Genomic DNA, 24,255 nt, shown 5'->3' with positions numbered 1-24,255 from the left:
GTCCGGCTGTGCATGTGCACGAATCATAAAGCTTACCCTCCATGGAGTTTAAAATCTATTTAACCAATATATATATATATAATATTATTTTTTTGAATAATTAGATTATGTTAATTATTATAAGTTATTATAGGCATCATATAATTAACAATAGGGTAGTCAAACATCTACAAGCCATTCGATCAATAGGGAAACATCAATTAATTTTCTAAAACCCAACCACAGATTTCGAAAGACATAAATTACAAGTTTCCGAAAGAATATGCCATATAAATGGACAAGCATGAGTTGGGAGTGGTTGATGAGCAAAAAGTGTCTTAAATTCCGTTGACATGCCGACGGCGGTACTTAAACAACAAATTACTTGATGAATCCTTGAGCATGACAGACACCATGAAAAGAATTAGACTTTGTTTTACAATGAAAAAGAAAAGAAGAAAAATCTCTAGAGCTAAATTGGTCGTGCAAATATCAAGATATATGCTGCATTGGCCTCGCAAGGTCTATGTACAAAGGTACAGATCGATAGCACCCAGAAATAGATTACAGCACTCACAATTTTCCAACGTACCCAAGTGGATTGGAAGATAGCAGCTCCATTCATGAAATCTAACTCATCTTATGCTTTGGCAGCAGCACATGGCTCTCGTAAACAGATGCCACCTCAGAAGAGTTTTATTCGGGTATGAATCTCGCTACGGCAGATGGGGCATGTTTGAAGACTGGGACCACACTCACAACACGTCTGATGCAAAGAAGACTAGATAGTGTAAGCCTACTGTGACCGATTACGGCTGGTAACTATCAATATTAGGTTAAGAAGGTGGAAATGAAAGACGTAACACAGACGAAATCTACTCATTGGTCAGAAAAACATATACCTCTTTCTTCAAAGAGCAAAAGATGTTGGGTGCCATATAAAACAATGCACAAGAAGCCAGTTTATAGAGTCACTAAACACCTACAACATAAACCATGTTCCCAAAGAGCAACCAAAAAATGATAGGCAGTGAGAAAGTTCACCTGATGCCCACAGCCAAAAGCCATATCCTTGGGGTTTGTAAGACAAATCGGACAAATCTGCCAAGAGTGAAACAAATGACTGTTGTCAGCAAAAGCTTGAGCAAAGGAAAAAAGTAGTAACATATGACAATCACTGAAAGCAGAACACCATTCTGGATCATACTACAGAATACTGAGATGTGATTTCAGCACTATAAGATATTGAAGGGAACAAAATGTCACATCTCTTCGGGAGTGTACCTGATTATCATATGAAGAACTTGGTGCCGAAGGAGTTGTACTTGATGCAGATGCAGATGCAGATGCGGACGCCAATACCGATGCAGTCTCATAGCCAGAGTATGATGGTGCACTCTGCTGGAAACTGGTTGATTTAAAACTGTTAGAACCAACAGAGCTTCTACCATAGCCTCCAACAGGTGGAGGAAGAGGAACCCTCTCTGGAGACTTTGCAGAACGACGGCTGTTCAATAACAAAGATATCAAAGCATGTGCAGAGAAAGCAGAACTAGATGGTCTATAGATAAAGCAAAATCAGATCAAAAGCTTTGGATACATACCCCAAAATTCCCAGTTCAAGTGTTGCTTTATATTGTGAAGGTATCTCCATTAATGCTGCAAGGGCAAATGCAGTCTCTTTTCTCGCTTGGGGCATGTTCTTTGACATTATCTCCGTAAAATTTACAAACTAGAAAATATGCAGTTTCATAGAGATAAAAGCTACAGTAGATAAAAGACCCATTCTAGTATAAACTTATACATATTTGGCATCCAAAAGTTACCTGGAAATTGTCAAAGGCTCGTGCAGGAATGTTATCGTCAAATTCTTTCATCATGTCCCAAGGGCCATCTCCAACTCCAACTAATACTATAGACAAGGGAAATTCACTACAACAAAGAAGTATCAGGACAGGTACATTAGTAACAAGAAGTCATCAATAACTGTCTTCTCCATACTAATCAAATGAACAGATGACCATGACATCAATAAAAAGCATTTTGGTATTCATAGTTGTTATGCTATATTATTTAGATAATATATAAAACCATTGAATCACCTGATCTCTACCTGTTATGGGATTCTTTGAACAACAGATGAAAGAAATGAAATACTATTTTTACCTAGCTTTCACAATTGCCTCAACGGTCTTATGTTCTTGAGAGCTAAATTGCCCATATTCAGTATCCACACTCCTTGTAACCTGTGTAAGCACACTATTATTATGAGAAAATCATCAATGTCAATAAGCAGACACAAGCAAGGACCACAGTTGACCAAATTACTGACTGTAAGAAAGCAAATACCATAATGTTATATATATATATATGTGTGTGTATATATATATATGTGTGTGTATATATATATATGTGTGTGTATATATATATATATATGTGTGTATATATATATATGTGTGTATATATATATATGTATATGTATATATATATATATATGTATATATATATATATATATATATATATATATATATATATATATATATAACAGCATAGAGCATCATATTTTCCTTTTTCTCAAACTATCAAAGAAGATCTCATAGTAATCCAATGTACGTTCATCAAATTAGAGTTGTCGAAAGAGAAGAGGAAAACTAGAAAGGACTTGGATGGAAGTGAGGAAGGAGATAATAACTGATGGGTTAATCAACGACAGGACACACTAAAAGTTGCAGAGCTAAACACAAAGAAAGATGAATCTTGTCCTCGATGGCTCCTTAAGTCCCACTAAAGACATTGTCATCACTGTTTCATCAATCACTATTCTGTAGAAGTTTCTCAATATGACCCTATCCTTGGGACTCATCCCAATGACCTCCACACACAACCTATAGCCTTGTTTTACAGTGTTGCCATCATTTAAGGATAAATTTGATTAATTGAACAAGCTCATCTTTAACAGGACTCCCATTATGCCAACTCACGATTGTACAACCATTAACATATATAAAATCTGTAATCAGAAGCCAAGCTAGCAAGCAATAAAGACAGACGAGTCTGTTAATAATATTAAATGAACAAGTTTACAATACTCTAATTTAATTAACCTGTTGGCAAATAAGGGGGATAGTGAAAAGTCCTAGCGAAAGACTTCTGGATGTCCTTACCTACTTTTTTAATTGCTCCTATTTCTCTACCATTTCAACAGATAAAAATGCTATACAAATTCCATAAAAGCAAGAAAACTAATTATTTCATATTGCTAAAACTCCTTATGAGCCGTTGCACATATTAGCTGAAATTACTATCACATCATCAAGATTAATGCCTCATCCATTACGCAACAGTAAAGTCACTGTCACTGCCTCCTCCAAGTTGTCTCTAGGTATCTATATCTGGACCCAAAGATGCACCAAAATTGCATCAAAAACCAAGGTCTCAAATCTGACCATGCTGGTCAATATACACCAGTATCTATTGGTCCAACGGTACCAATATCAAAACAAAACCTTGATACCTATATAACAACAATTTGTTATTGTTTTATTCGATGGTACTGGGTGGTACATGTTTATGTACCACCCAATATACCAGTATTAAAATAGTCTGATAGATGACAAAAACCAGTTCTGATCAAGATTTAAATCCTTGTCAAGTACAATTACATAAACATAAATATGAAATATCATACCTGCCCATCAGCAATTATCAATAAGACATGATACTGCCCTCCACTCTCTTCCACAATGGTCATAGCCATTTCAATGATAGGTGCAAACGAGGTTGGACCTAGAGGGAAAAGAAGTTTTTAAGTCACAATAATTACATATGCCAGAAATAGTTGACAACAGCAGAAGTACCAGCTAATCTTAAATGTGGTACAAGTTCTTTGTATCGCTCGAGGGCCTCTGAAAAGCCATTGCATGGTCTCTCGTCTGGATAGAAACTAAAGATATCCTGGTCATGTGTTGATGCTGCCAAATCATAAAGAAAAATTCAACATCTTCACATAAAAAATAACAATCTTAAAAAGTACCTTACTTCAGATGATATTTACCATCTCCAAAACCAAAGCAAGGGATCAAGTTATCCTCATCAAATGCTGATAAGGTTCGTCCAATGATCGACATTGCTTGTTCATATGGATTTGGTGAATCACCAATATGATGCAAACTGCGGCCTCTAAATGAATGTTTACCTAATTATCAGATGATGTCTAGTGTCAGTATATTTGATTTCGATATTATAACTACATTTAGTAATTGACTAAAATGTATTCAATGTAATAGAGTCACCAGTCCACTCATTGCTCTTCGTGAAATCAACACCAACAATAAGATTTGAAGACTCAAGGCCAGCTTGTGAAAGAGCCTCAGTAACCTGAATGAGAAATTTTCAAACTATTTTAGTTAGAAAGGAAAAAGAATAGGAAGCATGGTGAAACTACTATATGTATATATGTACATATATATATGTATATACTTACATATATGTATATGTAAATATATACATACATATATACATATATATATACACATATACATATATACATACACACACACACACACACACACACACATATATATATATACACACACACATCTGCAAGCTCAAAAAAGCACAAGAAGTGATATAGATACTACTAGCATGCCAAGCTATATCTCCACCAATATGTTACAAATATGCCCCTAAGTGATCCACTTTGGACTCATATAGACCACACCATAAAAAATGGATCTATATGAAGAATCAAATCAATTGAGTGATAATCTCATTAAAAGTTGCTGTAGTAGTTAAATCAAAGCAGTACCCAATATAAGCAATAATGATTCCAAAATCCAGAGAGATTTAGGATTTCACCATCATGATTGATGGCCACTAAAATGATAGGAAATGAGAATAAAGATGGGTTATGAATGTGTCTGAGGCTATCACAGAAAAGGTTCTAAGTTAAACAGAAAATTGTTGCAAAAACAAAGGAAAAAATGTAGCAAAGATGAATTAGAGGGAAGCAAAAAAAAACATTTTAATATTGGTAATGATGCTGCAACTTTAAGAGGTATCACTTGTATGTCGTCTTTAGACAAGAATCAAAAAGCCCTAAGCTTTCAACAAAATCAACACCATAACATAAATAGAATCCTCTCCACACTGACAAGATTAAGGACTTTAAGCACCAAAAGAGAACAATATTATCACTGCACAGGAGAACAAGAAGATTCTCCACAGATAGGATTCCCTATATGAACTAAAACTTATTGGAAGTCCTATGTGTTGCTGGGTTGCAGAGTACAAAAAGAAAAGTAAATCAACAACATTAATAGCTAATACGAAATACAAATTGATTAAACTAGACCACAAGCAGCAAGCATGGTGTTGCAAAATACACTAACAGCACATCAACTATATTGAAACCGAGAACAATAAAATATCTATTACACTCTAGGTCAGGTGCAAAGTTATTCTGATACAGAATGTCTCAAGAAATTTAATTTGGATATGTTCAATGGAAAATAGGCCTCAACTAACTGTGGTGTCACTGTTGTTTAACTTTACACACCAACACCGCTATTATTTGGTGCATCTTAGACAAGTCATTTCCCATCAAAACATTCCGAACCTATTCAAACTCAAGGCTGTGATGTAGAATTTTTAGGTGAAAATGCAGCTATCCAAGATGGTATTAGATCGCATGTCCTATTATCATTTGGTGCATCTTAGAGAAGACATTTCCCATCAATACATTCCTGACCTATTCAAACTCAAGTCTTTTATCTAGAATTTTAGGTGAAAAGGCTGATATCCAAGATGGTGTAAGATCACATGCTGCAGCAGACACTAAGCTAAACCTGGATACGAGATATTTTTAAGAATTATGTCATTTCTCTTTCATCTCAACCTGCTGCCAAGCCAAATGACTATGCCACCACCTGCAACATCAGTGCCAATATGGTTCTTATCTTCAAGCCACATCCACCAACCATTCACTCACTTTGTCAGTAATAAGCCACAATTCGGATGGGACCTGAATCAGCCAGCAACTATATGAACAATCTCAACCAGATCAGATAAGATAATCACAAAAGAAAACATGTTTCATTCTGACAAATTTGGAACACAAGTGGTTTAATCATATTCATTACACGTATAAACATAATATAATAAATTTCACCCTTATGATTTTACAAGATCCAAAGATTCAAAATCAAGATCAGGATTGAGAGTAGGATATGTAGTTGCAATTTGACTTTGATCGAATCAGATCATGAGATCATATTTTTCTTGAAGTGACACATAACAGTCATAGGTTAGTCAAAGATCGATCAGGACTTGATAGTAGGATTTGTAGTTGCAATATGACTTTGATCGAATCAGATAATGAGATCATATTTTTCTTGAAGTAACACGAAACAGTCATAGGTTAGTCAGAGATCGATCAGGACTTGAGAATGGCAAGATGCATCCCAAAGGCAACAAATGGCTTAATGGCCCAATACCTAGCGAATCCACAAGGATTTCGTGGAAAGCAATTACGATTAGCCAAAACTTGATCATGATTGAATGGGTTGGTCCAATGTTAACTGCGAGGCATCAAATGTCCTGAAAGGAAAACAAAAAACAAGTGTTTTGGCAACAGACATAGCTAAACTGGTACGGACCAAACCAAATAACGTCCAGATAACCAAGTCATCCAAAATTAATATTTCATGTAAAATTATTTATAGTATAGTTACCTTTGAAACATAATACATCTTGGAAACAAAATACAATAGACAACCAAACCAAACTTATTTCAATTAAGTTTTTCATGCAGTTTGGTTAAGTTTGAATCTTTTTCCAGAAACCAAACTGGACCTTGTTCTCCCATCTTTGCTAGATTTTCCAGCGTCCCAATTTTATCGGAATTCTAATGTGGTGTAGCAAAAGTACATGATATAAGTATTTATCAAAATATTTAGCGAGATAAGAAATAAGTAGAAATGAGATGAAATTATCATTCACTAATATCCAACTAACCAAAATTAATAATCTGGCTCTGTGGCTCAGACAAGGAGGATGAACCGATATAAAAATAGAGTGTACCCAGTACATGAGGCTCCTGTCAATGTGAGGTCTGGGGGAGGGTCAATGAACTGATATGTGACACCCAATCATTTTAGCCTCTTTCTGTCTTTCAATAGGCAAAAGATTCTTCGTTGATTGGAATCACTTTTTTCCTCCAAAAAGGTAACCTTTAGCATCATAAGGCATTGAGCAGTTAGAAAATTTTATGCGACCAAAGGCGCACCCATCTGAGTTGAGGTTCACTAGGCCTCATGCCTCAGTTGCTCCTTAGGCATGCCTTTTATAATACTTCTATTGATATATAAAATTTCCAATCCTGCCGACACACACACATCAAAGATCATGAATCCCAACCACTGCTAATATCTGTGTTTTCTATTTCTCTCGTATCAAAACCATAATTACAACCGCACTGTTGACCAAGATTCTGCATCTAGTCTTCCTCCCCATTATCCAGTCACCAAGACGCCCCTACCTAAAACACCACAACATGACAGATCTCTCCCAACCTCACTACATGATTTCGTTTCCTTCCAACTTGTCGCTGGAGAAGAAAGAAGAGGAAAAGAAAGTAAAAGCAACTAAAATCGAGAAACCGCTGAATCACACTTAGGGTTTGACCAGATGGAACATCAAAACTGTTTCGCATAGCAAAGATCTAAGGGTTCTGATATAATTATATTTATACAAAATGTCATAATCAAATTCAATCTTATTTTCTTATGATCTAAATACATGCGAATCTAGCAACTAGTGTGCCCTCCTTCCATGGATTTCAGAGAAATCAAGAAGACAGATCGATTACCTGATCCAGCGAGTTGTAATTGTCGCTTATCCTCGAGTACCGCCGATCCAGCGTCCTCGGCCTCGACACAGCGCTGTGCTGCGGCTGCTGCTGCTGCTGCTGCTGCGGCGGCGGCGGCGGGGGGTACGCTTGCGGAGGGGAGGCATAACTCCAAGAAGGAGGTGGCGGAGGAGGGGGCGAGGGGTCGTAGTCTTGAGAATAGTTGTGCCCCCAGGGGGAAGACTGCTCCGTCGAATGGCTCCGCTGTTGGTAGGATCTGTAGCGAGACCTTGAATCCCTCGAGCTCCCACCCCCCATCAAGACCTCACCGCCACCATCAACAACAACAACAACAACAAGGAACGAAGTGGGGTAAGACTGGCTCGAGAGGAAAGACAAAATGATTGGCGAACAAGACGTGATGGACTGAATGAGACCAACTATAGGAAGTGCTTTTGCTTTTACCAGAGCCAACGGACGAAAGCAGAAAACAAACACAAGCCGTGTGTGCTACTTTAGATAAGATGACAAAGTTAGGTCACCTAGGAAACACTTTTGCTTCCACAAAGCATACAGCAAAAGCAATTCCGCTTTTGACTGATTGCTCAACGTGGTGAATCAAACGCTATATATATATATATATATATATATATATATATATATATATATATATATATATATATATATATATATATATATATATATATATATATATATATATATATATATACTTGTGAAATAATGACATAAAAATGTATTAAGTTGACCAAAGAAATGTTGAATATATAAATAATATATATATATATATATATATATTTAAAGTTGACTAAAGTGAGAACTTGCAAAAATCTTATTCGTCATAATTAAGTGGTTCTTAAAGACTTTGACAAGATTTTGCATTCAAATTCCGTCTTCACTATTTATTCTTTGTATAAAAAACATAATAGTTTCTAAAAAAAAATCATATATGCCATTATTTCATACTTATCCTTTAAATTTAAGTTTAATAAATAAATATTCAAATAATCGATAAAATTTTAAGAGAGAGTTAATAGTTTAATTTTATTGGTGACCAACATGAATGATTTAAATATTTGAAGGGATATATGCATGTCCTTAGCTATCTACATAAATGCTATATTGAAATCTAGATAGTCAAATATGTTATCTTGACAAAGAAGCAATCACATTTATTGTGACCAGAATAGCACTGGAGTTCCCATTTGTTCATATTAAATAAATGCATACATGTACTTATATCAACCTCCTTCTAGAATAAGTGTTCAAACATGAAAGAAATGCCTAAAATATACTTGATAAAGATTATTTCTTCTTTTTTCTCATTCTTGACTTGATCCTGAAAATAATTTTTGGGCATGTTCCAAAGTCTTCATTTGAATTTCCTATTTATATGCACCATTGATTTTGTCATTGAAGAACTTGGTGCCTTTTGGTACACACTTCTAGTTAATCAAATATGAAATCATGATCATAACACCATCTATTTGCTAATGGTTTTTTTTATTTTTATTTTTTCATTATTATATTAAACTACATATGAAATCTCATTTTACCAATTCCAACACTTATTAGTTGCACAATAATACATTAAAAATGGGAATGTTTGTGAAATAGAAAACATTAATGTCAGGTTTATGTTTAATGAAAAAAAAAATTAAATTCTTCCCTATGTGAGGTCAAATTATAGTAAGTCTCTTTTTATAATATTTATAGAATAATCAAACTTTTATTTCTAAAATTTATTTTCCTCCTAAAGAAGTCTTTTTCATACTTGATTCTTATTCTCTATTAATATTAATTTTAAAAATTTAAAAATATTTATCGACCGTAATATTTGTCTAAGTATACTTATTTAATTTCACTTGATCATACGAGAAGGAGTTAACGTTAGAGGATTCGATAACCCTTCCTTCCACTCCAATCTTTTACTTCATCCAATTATATCATCCATTTATAACTTAACATAGTGAGAAAGAAAAGATTCAAAATATCATAATTTATGAAATTTATAGATAGACGAGAAGAGAAGATATGAAATATCATAATCTAACGTGACGATTTTATGGAACAATCAAATTCTGACTTTTAAGGTTTATTTTTTTCTTAGAAAAGTCTTTCCATATTTGGAGTTCTTCTATGAAAAAAGTTCTTCTTCTTATGCTTCATTGATTTCATTCCAGTCAAACATACAAGGAGTTGATGAAGAAGATCTGACGACTCTCAGGTTCCACTCTAAGCTTTTGCTTCATCCAACAACGAAACATCCAATTCTGAAAGATCAGAATAGATATTTCGGAGCCACATCGGAGCTACCTCAGCCACCACCTTAGGATAGTCTCGCGCTCTCAAGTTTGGATTACGTCGGATAGTCTTGCACTCTCAAGTTTGGATTACGTCGGGTTGACTCAAACATCGACAACGATTTTCGCTTATAGACTTTTCATCCAACTACATAGCATTCACTTCTAATCATGTAAGAGAGAGTGTAGCATATTAAGAAGTGAAGGGCCTGAAAGATCAGAATTCAGAAGTATACAGAACTGCATTTAATCCAGCACATATATGTGAAAGATACATTTAGGTTGAGGAGCATTTTGCAGAGAGATTTGGGACAAACATAAAGAGGGAATGCAGGTGATCACTGATTGATATGATGCTAAATCATCCTCCAGATTTGTCCAGCTAGCCAACCAGCAAACAACATCTGCAAGCTCATCAGCATTGGGGGCAGAAAGTAAATGACAGGAGCATCTCAACAAGGATTGAGTGACTGTCTGTCATATTCAGCAATCAGTGCCTTTGGAAAAGCTTCAAACCTACTCTTTCAATCCCTTTCATTTTGTTTGGTCAACTCAGTCCACATGGAAATCCATCGAAACCTTATGTTCTGGATGATTGATACCCCTACCAACACATGCACTTGCCGTAATTCTCTCTATGCATCATGAAACATATCACCCACTCCTTAGTTTTCTAACATATTGATGCCTGGGGCCATCATCTGAGCATGCTGATGAAATAGATTAGCATTGGTTAGTCCATTAGAAGACAGCCCATTGCAATCAACATGGAGAAGAGAGTGAAGGAATCTAGCAAGGGAAGCCAGTTTCCTTGATCTGGTTTCTGCACACTGTGGGAGAAAACAAGGAACCACTTCTAAGCAGATATGATAAGCTGTGAGGTGGCTTTATGTTGTTTGTCCTCTTCTGTGGCGCCACTTTATAGAGGTCTCTGTCTCCTGCAGCATCATTCAGCTGCTTTATTCTTGATACCTGTTCTACGTTTTTTCCAAGGCATGTCATATGGCTGTTCATGCTTCAATCAAAGTAATCACAGAGGAGAGGGGAAAAGATGCAGCTGAAGTTTGATGGGTACCAAAGCTGCTTTCTTGTTGCCACATCAAAGCATCTAAGGAAGACAACCACCACACGCGATAAGACGAAGGTCTTTGGCCCGTAAGAGCAGGAACAGCACGACACTGGACAACAGGAGGACACTAAACATGGAACAATGAGCGACTATGACTCGTTGACATGTCTAACCCTCTTGTGGCCGAGCTTCCCACCGGAGTCGCCCCCGGACGACGCCTCCATCGGCCCGGTGAAGGAGAGGGAGAGGTCGGCGTACAGGTCGACGACACGGCGGATGTTGTTGTTGAGCTCCCTGATGAGGCCGACGTTGCGGCCAAGGTTGTCGGGGATCATTGTCTCATGGTTCTGGTTGATCTCATTGATCAGTAGCCTGTTCTGATTTAAGATGCTCTGCACCTGAACGAAGCTCTTCTGGAAGGCATGGAAGGCCTTGTTGTCCACTTGGTTTCCATTTCCATGGACTGAGAAGGTGTCTCCTCCCTCCATTTCCACCTCCAATCTGATCCTCCTCAGCTGGCGATCGAGTCAATCCAACCAAGCACTGAAAGATGACAACAAAAGGAAGAGTCTATACTGTAAGAAGGATCCTGACAACAGCTTTGAAAGCAAGGAAACTGTGAGAGCTACCGAGTATAAAGCTCAAAGGCAAAGAGAGAGAGAGAGAGAGAGAGAGAGAGAGAGAGAAGGAAGGCACCTATCGAGTGGTATTTGGGCTTGAGAGGGATGCTGAGGCAGGGACAAAGGAGAGAGAGATCATGGTTTCCTAGTCTCCTTTCCACAATGTGTACAACAAACAAAATCTTTACATGACAGCATGGAAAAGCTGGTCTATAACAAAAACCTCAAACAGGACTGGGAACAACCACATGGCAGAAAGAAAGCAAAGGAATGAGAACAGCCAATGTACTGCAAAAGGGAAGGCAGATTGACATTTTAATTTAAAGCAAAAAAAAAGAGGGGGGTGAGAGGGGATGAAATCATCTTGCTTTTCATGTGTTCTAGAGAAATATTTTATGCCATGTGAAGACAAGAATCTGCAGCTAAGATGAACCTGAACTTGAGAGAAGAAAACAAATGGAAGAATAGCATCAAATCAAGTGAAAGAAGGAAGCTCAAAGGTAATTTCTTGGAGATACAATTCAACCATATCTTCAGAGAAGCTAACACTGCTGCAAATTGGGCAGCATCTTTTGCTAAGAGCTCTGGTTCTTCTGTTTTGTGGCAAAGCAACTTGCCAGCTCAACTTTGTAGCATCATTACCTCTGAATTCCAGACTTTTGAGCAGTTAATCTAGTATTTTCAATTTGGAAAAAAAAAGTGAAAGAAGGAAAATGAAAACTCTCCTCCAAAGCAAAGTGAAGAGGATCCAGCAACAAATATCATATTTTGAGCCATACTTCTAAACAATTTTCTTCAGAAACATGGATAGACAAACAAAAAACAAAGATACAATTTTTGATGTCAGATCCTCCATAACCTTCACAGACCAGCAGGAAAACAAAAGCAGATCCCACAAGAACATGGAAAGGAAACAAAGGTACATATTCTTTTGCATCAGGCATACCTTCTGAGTTGGAAATTCCAACAATCCCAGCATGTAGAGAGAGAGAGAGAGAGAGAGAGAGAGAGAGAGAGAGAGAGGAAATAGATTGAGGAAATGTGAGAGAGTATGAACTGGCGACCAGAATCTACACTTATGTGACTATATATAGCAGTGGGTCTACTGACTAAACAAAGAATGCAGGGGGGTGACTTGTGGGTGATGTATAGATGTGCACCTGAGAGAAGACTTCCTGGTTTTCTCTACTTGGTCAAGTCACCTTCACAAACCTAAAACTCACACATCATGTCATGCGGAAAGATCAAACATGCAACTCAAAAAAGGAAAATTGAAGTTCTCATACATGAAATGCTAGTTTCTCATGGCAAGTAGTTTCAAGCAATCCAGACTTCCCATCCATTCCTTGTCCAGTTTCTTTCATTTTATTTGATCCATGTCTTCTATATCAACATTCAGAGCTGAGATAAGATTACAAGTAGAAGTGCAAAGTTTAATAATACAAAGAATCTGAACAATTATTTCTGTGACATCAATTCCTTCCACATAAACAATTTGCAGAAAGTCAAATGTGAGTAGCTTGGCAAATTTTACAAAGGAAAACTTAGATGAGCTGTTGAAGAAAAAGAAAAATAAATAAAGAAATAATTGTTGTTGAAACTTTGTAGGATTATTTGCACAAATAAAGATAAAGACTTTGTTTCATGTCATGTGCTTTTTATAAGGAACAAAGACAGAAATATATAAATGAGTGACACATATTTGCTACTAAATTAATAAATATGTAAGAATAATGGCTTATGACTTTTTATTAGTCATGACTTGCATAGGAATAAGGTGTTGGACTCATGGATGATGGAATATTAAGCCTGGATTAACTCAGATATAAACAAGTGTTTGAGAAAACTTTGGTCAAGCAAAGACTATCATGAAACAATTTCATTGCTAAATCTTATAAAGAATTTTACAACTGTTTTCCCAACTATAAACCTGTTTAGGAGTATATGAAATCATACTCTACAACTCCATCTTGTCCAATTTGAGATAATTGTAAGGGTAAACAAGAATTTAATTTTTCCCAGAGGAAGTGCAAGCAAGACAAAAGAATTGGCAAAATAAGAATTAGTGCAGAATCCAAGTGTCCAACAAATCAAAAGGAAACATTTCTCAAGGAAGAAGATGATGATAACCAAGTTGTCACAGCTCTGCTTTTGACAGGTTCTCATGCTTTCCCCTCTTCTCACATTTCCTCTGTTAGCTTATTCGGTTCATGGTTCTCAGTGCAGTTGTAGAATCTGCAAAGTAAATTGTGGAGATACCTCAAAGCTCAGCAGCTCTCACAGCCATCATGTCTGATAAATAACAACACTCAAAAGACTGTCATGACATGTGCAATCCATAAACTGATTGCTTCGGAGAAAGAGACCCTCTTGAGGCCAGCATGCAATCAAAGTATCTTTGTGTTGGTGCACACTATTCTACGTCCCGGCGTGGCACACGGAAACCCAAGAGTGCTGTAATTTAAGGTTTCCTATTGTCAAATCTAGACACTAGGTTGGGATCTTTGCTACTGTTCCATCACCTTTGTCATGGAGTTAAACAAATGGAAAGCCAGTCTACATGTCCATTAGTTCGTGCGTTAGGCGGTGGGAGGTGGAGCGCAGCAGACATAAAATAAGTGCAGTGTCTAATCCGCAGTGCTAATCTATGACTTGGGCTTATCCGATGAGATGCATGGTGTTGAAATACTATTGAGACGATGCATATGCAAATCTCTTTGCAATGGGTTGAGGGCGAGGAGTTGGTATACTCTTGCGGGATCTGATGCCCGCAATCGAAGAAGCAGCCATTCCACACCTAAACAGCATGTATGAATCCATAAAAACGGAAGAGTTTCTACTTATCTTGCGGTGTTTCCCCATTCTTATCTGCAATACCATTCCGAGAGAGACGAGCAGAGGAACTCCGCCACCAGCGACCGACTGGGAGCCGCCCCACAAGCCCACCGGCACACCCACCCCCATCACACGGTCCGTAGCAGCATGCTGATCGTCTACCTCGTCTTCCTCGACGAAGGCACCCTTCTCGATGCCGGCATTACTATTCTGGCCGACTTCTCCAACCCCAACCATAACGTAATGGATGTATCCTTTAGCTACCTGCAGCCGGACCTCCACCACCAGCGGAGGGCGGAGTCGATGCTGAAGAGTGTAGACGTGGTCTCGATTCGTAGGTGGCCTAGGCTTGGCAGAACGGGGTGGCCGCCAACGGCGTGGCATTGGCGGCGATGGCTGACCTGCGGTGTCTGACGCATTTCCTTTGTACCGTTGGAGGCGGTGCGCCGGTTACCGGTTCACATCCGGTTCGAGTCGAACCAGGATCGGTTCAGAGAGATAAACCTAAGCCATCACCAAATTGATTGTGTCAAATTGTGTGGTTCGTTTCGTATCGGAGACGCGAGTGAACCGAATTGTGCTCGTCATCGTCTTTTATCGTGCCCTAACCCACCGAACACGCCTTCAGTCGCAATCGTTTTGAATGGGGTGGGTCCATGTTTTAAAACTTGAACCGTTAGGTAGATTTCGGTCTACTGATTCCGAACCGGCTTAAACCCTCCCGCCCCAATTACACCTCTAGCAATCCCCTTTGCGGAACAAAGAGTACATGTCCTCCGACACCTACCTGCTTTCGCATTGGATAAAAATATATGGGTCCCATCTAAAGTCCAACCAAAAGTCATGGGTGATCGAGGGAACTTATTAGTAGGTAAAAGAAGTTTTGCTGTTCTTCCGAATTAGCCGTAAATGGTAGTTAAAACTCGGAGCAATTATTTCTAGAAACTTGTGTGTTCGTACCCGAGAAGGTTACCTGAGGAATCTTGCTTGGACCCACCTTGAGGGTCCGATAATTACTCCAATAGAACGAAAGGTATGGGAAGGTGTCGCGTTAAACCTATAAAGTTAATGATCTCGCTGTTCTTTCGTGTTCTTTGATGTCCTTCTCGCCCTTCCATTGGTCTCTTCTATTTATCGTCGGTCGACGATTGGATCAACCGACCCCGTTGATATCCCAAATACGAATCATATCTGGAGATCGAGCCGAAGGCGGTGGATTCGAGATACAGGCGAGAGGGGGACGCCTGCTGCTTCTCCGATCGATCCGTGGGTCTCAGATCTTCTTGATCCCGTCCAGGTGATTTCTTTTCGCCTCCTACTTCCTACTTTTCTTCAAGGAATTGCATGATTTTGCTTGTGTTTTCCTGCTTTCATGGGAGATTTTGCTGTGGTCTGACGCGAGGAGAAACGATGATTCATTATACGTTTAAGATGTTTAGCGGTGATGGTTTCGATTTGTTTATCTGTTACATGTGACTAGTTTGGTTCGATGCTCTCTAAATGTTCACTGTTTGAAAGACGATTTGGTGGCCATCGGAGTTGAAAGGTCCATTCTTGAGTTCCTTTCCTTCTTTGCTGGGTGTATGGGCTACTGAGGGAGGACAGCATGGAGGTTGAAATGGGGAAATGTAGATTTCAAGTCTCTTCTAAAGATCTTACCCATCAACTCCCTGTGCCTAGGTCACCCATTTCTAGGGCTCAAATGGCTATCCAAATGATCTTTTCAGACCGTTAAGACATGCTGCCAGGTCTCCTTACAAACTATTGGAAATCACTTCTTGCGGTGTAAGACCTGTTGCAGCTGCATATACAGTCTTTTATAATCTTATTTTAGTTTTAATTTTATTTCTCTCCTTCTTTGCGAGGCTAAGTTTTACAAAATTTCAGCTATATAGACTGATGATGCATGGGGTTTGAATGTTTTCTTATTGAAACTTTTGAGTTACTTTATGGACTGGTGTTATTCTTGTGATCATGAATGCTTTTTCTTCCATATTTTTGGATTTTTTTTGGCAGTTGTACTTGGTGTTGGTTTTTTATAAATAGTGGTCAAGGTCTCCAGATGTCACTACTATTCTAAAGACATTCTGATAGAATTAAACTTCAGTTCAATTTCCAGCATATTTAATTTTCATTCTGGTCAAAGTGTTTATTGCTTGCAGACTTGGTTACAAGTTTTTCCAGATCTAACTTTTTTCCGGATAATTAAATTATTTCTAGTGGTTCCTTGCATCCTTGGATTGTGATGCCTGTGCAGTATGTTAATTCGTTGGCACCTTTTCTCAAACCAGGTTTTATGGTGCTTCTGACTTCTGTTCTTCATATTTAAATTGTGGTGATGCCATCATCTCTTTCATAATTTAACAATAATTATGAACCTCCCGAACAATGTGAAGCTGCTTTTGTTTAGAAATATTGCTCTGGCTTCTCAATTCTAAAGTTGGAAGACATGGCAAAATTTGGAACTGGTGGTCGCAGGTACCTAAGCTATTAAATCATTTTAGATTATGCAGCTTTTGCACTGAAGAACTGTATTTATGCTTGACATAATCTGATGTATGTTACTTTGTGACTTGCAGTGCCCTTCCCAGAAAATCAAATGAGAACATGAGGCTTATTATTTCAACAGTCATTGGAATTGTGTTAGGTTACTTGATAGGCATTTCCTTTCCCACAGTCAGCATAACCAAGGTTAATGATTTTGTTGCTACTTTCTTTTTCTGATATTCAAAACTAATGCTCCCAGAAGAAATGATAATTTTACTTGCTAAATTTTGCAGCTTCACTTTCCTTCCAGTATTATATCATACATTGAAGACAGGAATTCAGGCATCACTACCCAAACCTTATTGAACCATGCTTGGACCTCAGCTAATATTCAAAATAGAAATAACGCTACTTCAAACACAACTGATACTTTAAAGGTGCTTTGCTTCTCTAGCTGTTGGCTCCAGCTAATTGTTTTTTGCTTATCTCATGGTTTGTTGTACTTGCTTTTTATATTCACTTTTATTGTGAAGTCCTTGGACAACACAATCTGGGATGCAGAGCAAAAAATGAAATGGCTTGTGAATTTGGTATTCTATTTTAATTATAGTTACGTTGGAGAAGATCATCTGTAATATGAGGAGTTTGAATGATTAAAAGGATCTAACTGTCGATGTGACCAGATGGTGCTATTGTAGTCTCATAAAATTTTTCCATCATGTGAATGAAAGAAACTGGATTACTTTTCTGGCTGTACATTTATGTTGAGTTAATTTTCTCTAATGTTATATTAGCTGGAGTTGTTGGGATTGGAGAGATGAGAGTTGATAACTTTATATAATCTGTAAATAATATGAATAACATGAGGAAATCAATTTTTCACTCCTAATACTATCTGTATATTTTACTAGCAAACTAAAGTTTAGGTATATTGAAGATATTTCTTTGGTGCATGTTTTTCTGTTGAAGATGTTGTTTTAGTTTATGAGAGGAACTGGGAGTTTAATTTTAAACATAAACTATCAAGATAATTCTTAGAAACAAGAGTTTTTAGTATAACTAGAACTAAAATTAAATATACAAATATAAACTTCAATAATAGCCGGAGAAAATTTGAGAATATGATGTCAGAAACTTATAATTCAACAAACATGGGAATGCATGGCTGATAGTGCCATCCATTTTGCATTTATATTTTATATTAATTTTTAAGTTATCCAAACCCCTCTTCTCTTGGAAAGTCCTTTCTCGACATGATGAAAATACTTTATTTTTTGTGCAAACTAGTGTATATATATCTGAATGTATATATATACTAAATCTACTTCCATGGAATATCTTATCTATTGTAGTATATATTTTTGTCGATACATGCAACACGTAGGTATCTGATTATGTAATTTACAGGATTTGCAATACTGCCCATTGGTATGGATGGTATTTACTGATCTGACTGCCTACCAGTGCACGGACCAGGGTAAACTGGGCATATTTGTGATTATGCAATCTACAATATTTACAATACCACCTATTGGTACAGTCAGTATTTACCAGCCCGATAGCCTATCGGCATGCAGACTAGGGTGAACCTGACGTTATGTCCAGCATAGGGCTTGTACCTCCCTGTGTCCAATATAGGGCTTGTACCTCCTAGTGTCCAAAACAGGGCTTTCACCGGCAATAAAGTTTAAAGATTTTTCAACATCTTTTCAGGTTTTTTCTGGAAGTTGGTATGTACCAATGTACTGACACACGATACGCCGGTATAGCTCGAACCTGTATTGGTGCAGTCCTGGATCAGTACAGATATGGTACTGGAGATTGTGTCTCTTGGAAATATGCACATGTATCTCTTCTTATATATTTTTTACTTGATAATGCACAAACAATATATGCAACATTTGGTTACAGATTGGACTTGAATTTTGTTGGGATGAACTTTTTCTTTTCGAAGTGAAATCCCCTACGATATGGGACAATGGTTCATGTCAACTCTAGTTAAAGGATTTACTGGAATTTTGATTCTTTATACTGACTGTCTTGCAGATTTATGTTCCTACAAATCCCAGAGGTGCAGAAAGACTACCACCTGGCATCATTGTGCCAGAATCAGATTTTTATTTGCGCAGATTATGGGGTAACCCAGATGAGGTAGGTAGCTCTCGATGAATTTTTCTCAAGACATTTTTTTAATCTAATGATGTATTTCTTGATAGTTGATGTATTCTTTTGGCAATAATATTCTTGAATTATGTCATGACTTATTTTTTGATTGTTATAACCATATTGAATTTCCAATTAGACTGCATATATGTGGAATATACACGCACAAAAAATTTCCACATGATTGCTAGATTCTAAGCATGACAATAAATATGCACTGTGAGATGCCATATATATTATTTCATTCAGACACTAAAAACGGACCCTTTAACCAATTATGCAAGAATATTGTAGTCAAATTTTTGCAGTCAGTATATTATTGTTTTTTAGATCATCAAAGCTCAAACCTGGGCGTGATTCTTCTAAGAAACATTTTTTTATGAATTTATGTTCTTAGTCTTGATGTGAAATGAATATTGAAGTTGACATATGGTGAAAAGCAATTGATGCAGCCATGGGTTTGCCTGGCTCCCATGCCGTCATGTTTTGCCCCATGCTTTATGAAGGTATCATATCATGGATTCTTGCCCATGCTAGTCCAAGGGTACCTCATGAGATAGGCAATTCTAGCTAAGTTCGTGACACAGCGGTGGCTTCATGCCATGACAGCTCTCTAAGCTTGGCCAAGTTTTTTGTGAAATTAAAGTTTATACAGCTCTACTGAATGTGAAGATTGTTTCTTTGTACATTAATATACATATAGAAGCTTGAGTTATGAACCAATGTGAACCTTCATGTGTGTCATCTTGTATGATAATCTAGTGGGAAGCGTATGTTGAGTTAAGCAATTATGAGAACAAATTGCTAGTATGATCTGAACAGATGTTCTTCAATTTGGTATATGTTATATTTTATTGCCAGACTCATCAACATGGTTTAAAATACCACCCTTATGGCTGGTACTTGTCAGTTTGACAACCGAGACATGTACCAAGTGATTTAGTCTGGTTCAGTGCAGTATAGGATATACCATTCTGTAAGCTTATTTTACTGAGCTCACAGATTCTCTCTCTCTCTCTCTCTCTCTCTCTCTCTCACTCACTCTCACTCTCACTCTCACTCTCACATCTGGGTGGTATCAACTGGTACTGATTCGTAGCATCAGTATTCTTCCCCATACTAATACCATGCTGGTCCAGCAGCTGGCCCCTGGACTCAGATTGTAACCCGTGCTATCAACATAGAAAAGAGTTCCAACTTAACTAGAAGCTGAATAATTAGATCTAGTTGTTATGTGTTTTATGTTTGTTTTTAATATTCACCATTTGGTCATAAACCAGATTTAAGCAAGCTTTTCAGAAATCATAGGATGCTCTTTTCCTCTTAAACTTCATATATTGGGTTTAGACTAGATTGCTCTTAGTGTGTAGCTTTGAAGTTCAATGCTGCATGGGATTGTTACAAAATGGGTATTCTGCTAGTCTTGACTCTAGCTTTATCCGATTCTATATCGGTCAACATTTTCTCTAATATGGATATGCTTGCTTTCAATTGTGATTTAACAATTTTCTGGAACCTGTCTTCATGTTGTGGCCACGTGTATTTCTGTCTTACCTAAAGTTGTTGCCTCTATTGTTTAAATTGAATGATGCAGGATCTAATCACCCGGCAGAAATATCTTGTGACATTCACTGTTGGATATGACCAGAAAAAGAACATTGATGCTGCTGTTAAAAAGGTGAGTACTCAGCTGTTAACCGAGTTCTAGAGAAAAGGATTCTCAACTGGTACATGTTTTCTAATATTTTTGTTGTTACTATACAGAAACTTAAATCAAATATATATGATAACTTCCTGTTTCTGATTTTTTTGAATTTCACTAATGGACGTGTAGTTTGTAAATTCTATTCCGCCACATCATTTGGTTTGAAGAAGTCCAATACAATTTGTTTTCCTTTTCCACTTTGAATTTGAAGTTCATGTTTAAAGATTGATCACTAGTTTACCTGTTTTCCAGTTTTTTCATTTTTATTTTCCCTCTCAGATTGATTGCCAACTCTTTTTTTTATTGAATTCAATTTATATCTTCGTGCTCATTTTGGAAGCAGTGGAGCTGCATGTATGGAGGTCTCAGAACCTTCGATTATAATTATAATATGGTGCAAGAATAGTTGCTGATTGCAATGTGTTTTTGTGCTATAAGCTTGTTTTTCTGATCATTATCTCTGGCTTATCTGCTTAGCGAACAGATACAGGAGGTTTAATTGATTGTCTTTTTAACTTATTGTGGATCTTGTTTTACTGGCTTCGTTAAGGTTGAGCTACTAGTTGTTCACTTTCCATATATAAAATAAAGAATGAACTGGTTCTGGCTTCCCAATTGGATCCATGCAAGTCAAATTGTACATCCATTTCACCTTCCCAGGTCAATGTTCTGGGCATAGGTTGTCAAATGTAGCTTTTAGTAATCATGGTACTTAGGCTTTGGACGGTTAAAAATAACCCAGACAAGCTCAACTCCCACCTACACGTTTTGTAGCTCCCAAAAAACTGGTTCAAGGAAGAGGGATGGGTATGGACTTGAAGTAGAGCACTTCTACGTAGCCTTTGTGAAACCACAACATCTTGACATAAACTACAAACTCGCCCCACCCCTTTTTTTTTACCACGGTTGCATAATATGTGAAACATTGAGTCATGGTAGTAGTGTTGATGCTGCTTAATGCCGCGTAGCTTTCTTCATGTTTCATGGGTTGGGCATAGTTGCTTCAATATGTTGCATCATGCCACATATTGAATTATGCAGCTCAATTAACTATTTCTTTTTGATATGATTGAATGAAGAAGGGATTTACTCTCTCCCTAAGTTGGTTCTGACACTGCTAAGTAGCTGTTGAAGCAGTTTCTTGTATGGTTTCTTAACTCGAACAGACACTGACTTTTTGTTATTTTGCTTCTGGAGTTTGAACACTGGAGCAAGGAAATTGGCTTTGTAGACTGTAATTATACTTTTATTTAGTTTGTCTATGATAACAAGTTAAACCTTATATATTTAACTGTTACTTGAAGAATTTTTTGCTGTAGTTGTTTGATTGTGAGAATCTATCCTACAGTTCTCTGAAAATTTCGCAATACTATTATTTCATTATGATGGTCGAACTTCTGAATGGGATGAATTTGAGTGGTCAAAACGAGCTATTCATGTGAGCACCAGGAAGCAAACTAAATGGTGATCATCTCTTGCTAGTTGTGTGGTCTTTATGTGTTTACTCTACGTGACATGGTCAAAACTTAGAAGTGTCTAATTTTGTTACTTCATGTAAGGTGGTATGCCAAAAGGTTTTTGCACCCTGACATTGTGGCCCCATACGAGTACATATTCATTTGGGATGAGGACCTAGGAGTTCAGCATTTTGATGCCGAAGAGTAAGTGATGAATTTGTTAAGCAAGAAATCCTTTAAAAAGGCCTAACGTAATAAACTTTCATATCTTAGGTATATCAGATTAGTAAAGAAGCATGGACTGGAGATTTCACAGCCTGGATTAGAGCCTGACAAAGGGTTAACATGGCAAATGACAAAAAGGAGAGGTGACCGTGAAGTCCACAAGTGAGCTTTCTAAATCTTTTTTTTTTTGCCTGGGAATAAATGTTTACAAGATTGTTGTCTGATATCTGGTCCGAATTTATTTTTTAAGTTGCCTTTATACCAGGGTAACTGACGCATGGTCTGTTTTCGTCATAGGGAAACAGAGGAAAAACCAGGCTGGTGTGCCGACCCCCATCTGCCCCCATGTGCAGCGTATGCATGCATTACTAATTTTTGCCCTGCCTGCATTTCTCGTCTTAACGTCAAAACTAAATACTGTCTGCTAACAGGTTCGTCGAGATAATGGCAACTGTGTTCTCTAGGGATGCATGGCGTTGTGTATGGCACATGATTCAGGTAGGGTGGATCTTCATTGTTTCGGTGCTGTGTACGCCTACCTCTGTTTGCTATTCCTCAAGTCGCATTACTGATGCAGAATGACTTGGTCCATGGATGGGGCCTCGACTTTGCTCTAAGAAAATGCGTAGAGGTACAATGCAGAATTGACTGACTTTGTCATTGCTCTTTTGGCTGTAATTAATTATATCTGACTATGTTGATCTTTGTATCTCTCTACATAGCCGGCTCATGAGAAAATTGGAGTCGTAGATTCACAGTGGATCATTCATCAGGTGGTTCCTTCGCTTGGAAACCAGGTACGAGGACAACCCAAAGTGTGTTGCTATGGCTGAGTGTCTTGTGAGAGCTTCTGTGATTGTTCGTCATATAGGCCTCCTCCTTTGACATTCTCTTTCTACTTGGCAGGGCCAGTCAGATAACGGCAAGGCACCATGGGAAGGGGTAAGTGGCTTCTCTCTCTCTCTCTCTCTCTCTCTCTCTCTCTCTCGCTCGTGCTTGTTGGATTGCTGTTGGATTTATTGTGCCCTCCTAATGCTCCAAACATCTCCTGATTTTTTACAGGTCAGAGAGAGGTGCAAAAAAGAGTGGGGGATATTTCGGAAGCGATTGTCGGAAGCTGAGAAGGCATATTATCTTTCAAAAGGGATCAGCCCCCTGAACTCAACAGGCGTTTAAATTCATGTATTATTTCTTTTTCCCTTCATTCATCGGTTGGTTATTGCGTGTATATAGAGAGATCTGTGGCTCTATATTGATATATTATTGATCCTTGCGTTTTCACTCCACAGTTCCAGTATATTCTTTTTAATCTTTTATGACAAGGTTTGACAGGATGGATGCCTTACGGAAATCCTCCAAGATAAAACAGAGAGCACAGGAGACGCTTCAGGTACACTGGAAAAGAACATATGCTAGTTCGGTTAGAAAGCGTCGGAATCCCATTATATTGGACATGCAGCGCAGCCCTTTGAGGTCTTCTTCTGCTTCCTTACGGCGTATTCATGAGCACTTTTCAATATCGAAACCATCGCCACCACTTTTCAATG

General features: G+C 37.7%; 3 protein-coding genes across 4 annotated transcripts; 1 reads left to right on the top strand and 2 right to left on the bottom strand.

Annotated features, from left to right (window-relative positions):
- Positions 1–302: 302 nt before the first annotated feature.
- On the bottom strand, positions 303–8,236 carry LOC103999365 (E3 ubiquitin-protein ligase RGLG2). Its single transcript, XM_009421113.3, has 11 exons — positions 7,848–8,236; positions 4,273–4,357; positions 4,035–4,175; positions 3,838–3,951; positions 3,669–3,766; positions 2,146–2,225; positions 1,806–1,911; positions 1,584–1,711; positions 1,264–1,486; positions 1,024–1,080; positions 303–745 (listed from the first exon to the last, which is right to left on the bottom strand). The coding sequence occupies exons 1-11, from the start codon at positions 8,142–8,144 to the stop codon at positions 665–667; spliced, it is 1,410 nt and encodes a 469-aa protein (XP_009419388.2). The 5' UTR covers positions 8,145–8,236; the 3' UTR covers positions 303–664.
- Positions 8,237–11,186: 2,950 nt separating this feature from the next.
- LOC135623816 (protein ELF4-LIKE 3-like) lies at positions 11,187–12,940 on the bottom strand. Of its 2 annotated transcripts, none has more exons than XM_065127194.1 (2): positions 12,783–12,940; positions 11,187–11,759 (listed from the first exon to the last, which is right to left on the bottom strand). In XM_065127194.1, the coding sequence occupies exon 2, from the start codon at positions 11,702–11,704 to the stop codon at positions 11,366–11,368; it is 339 nt and encodes a 112-aa protein (XP_064983266.1). In that variant the 5' UTR covers positions 11,705–11,759; positions 12,783–12,940; the 3' UTR covers positions 11,187–11,365. The 2 variants fall into 2 exon arrangements, with proteins under 2 accessions (XP_064983266.1, XP_064983267.1); XM_065127195.1 differs by lacking the exon at positions 12,783–12,940 and adding an exon at positions 11,913–12,720.
- A 2,862-nt stretch (positions 12,941–15,802) lies between these two features.
- LOC103999363 (uncharacterized) lies at positions 15,803–23,994 on the top strand. Its single transcript, XM_009421109.3, has 15 exons — positions 15,803–15,968; positions 16,963–17,149; positions 17,251–17,362; positions 17,452–17,595; positions 19,205–19,309; positions 20,916–20,999; positions 22,375–22,490; positions 22,586–22,687; positions 22,757–22,870; positions 23,006–23,062; positions 23,140–23,206; positions 23,286–23,339; positions 23,431–23,505; positions 23,615–23,650; positions 23,771–23,994. Exons 2-15 carry the CDS (start codon positions 17,121–17,123, stop codon positions 23,882–23,884), a joined length of 1,209 nt encoding a protein of 402 aa, XP_009419384.2. The 5' UTR covers positions 15,803–15,968; positions 16,963–17,120; the 3' UTR covers positions 23,885–23,994.
- The last annotated feature ends 261 nt before the right edge of the window (positions 23,995–24,255 follow it).

This window comes from Musa acuminata, chromosome BXJ2-9, assembly GCF_036884655.1.
Source record: "Musa acuminata AAA Group cultivar baxijiao chromosome BXJ2-9, Cavendish_Baxijiao_AAA, whole genome shotgun sequence".
Classification (NCBI taxonomy): domain Eukaryota; kingdom Viridiplantae; phylum Streptophyta; class Magnoliopsida; order Zingiberales; family Musaceae; genus Musa; species Musa acuminata.
The sequence above is the reverse complement of the archived record's forward strand: the minus strand, read 5'-3'. Positions and strand labels throughout refer to the sequence as shown.

Coding starts and splice junctions, on each gene's coding strand:
- LOC103999365 (XM_009421113.3), bottom strand. CDS start 8,144: ATGGGGGGTGGGAGCTCGAGGGATTCAAGGTCTCGCTACAGATCCTAC. Junction 1,487..1,583: donor CTTGAACTGGGAATTTTGGG/GTATGTATCCAA, acceptor GTTATTGAACAG/CCGTCGTTCTGCAAAGTCTC. Junction 1,081..1,263: donor GTTCTTCATATGATAATCAG/GTACACTCCCGA, acceptor CACTCTTGGCAG/ATTTGTCCGATTTGTCTTAC.
- LOC135623816 (XM_065127194.1), bottom strand. CDS start 11,704: ATGGAGGGAGGAGACACCTTCTCAGTCCATGGAAATGGAAACCAAGTG.
- LOC103999363 (XM_009421109.3), top strand. CDS start 17,121: ATGGCAAAATTTGGAACTGGTGGTCGCAG. Junction 17,596..19,204: donor ACACAACTGATACTTTAAAG/GTGCTTTGCTTC, acceptor ACTGTCTTGCAG/ATTTATGTTCCTACAAATCC. Junction 23,506..23,614: donor TTCCTTCGCTTGGAAACCAG/GTACGAGGACAA, acceptor TCTACTTGGCAG/GGCCAGTCAGATAACGGCAA.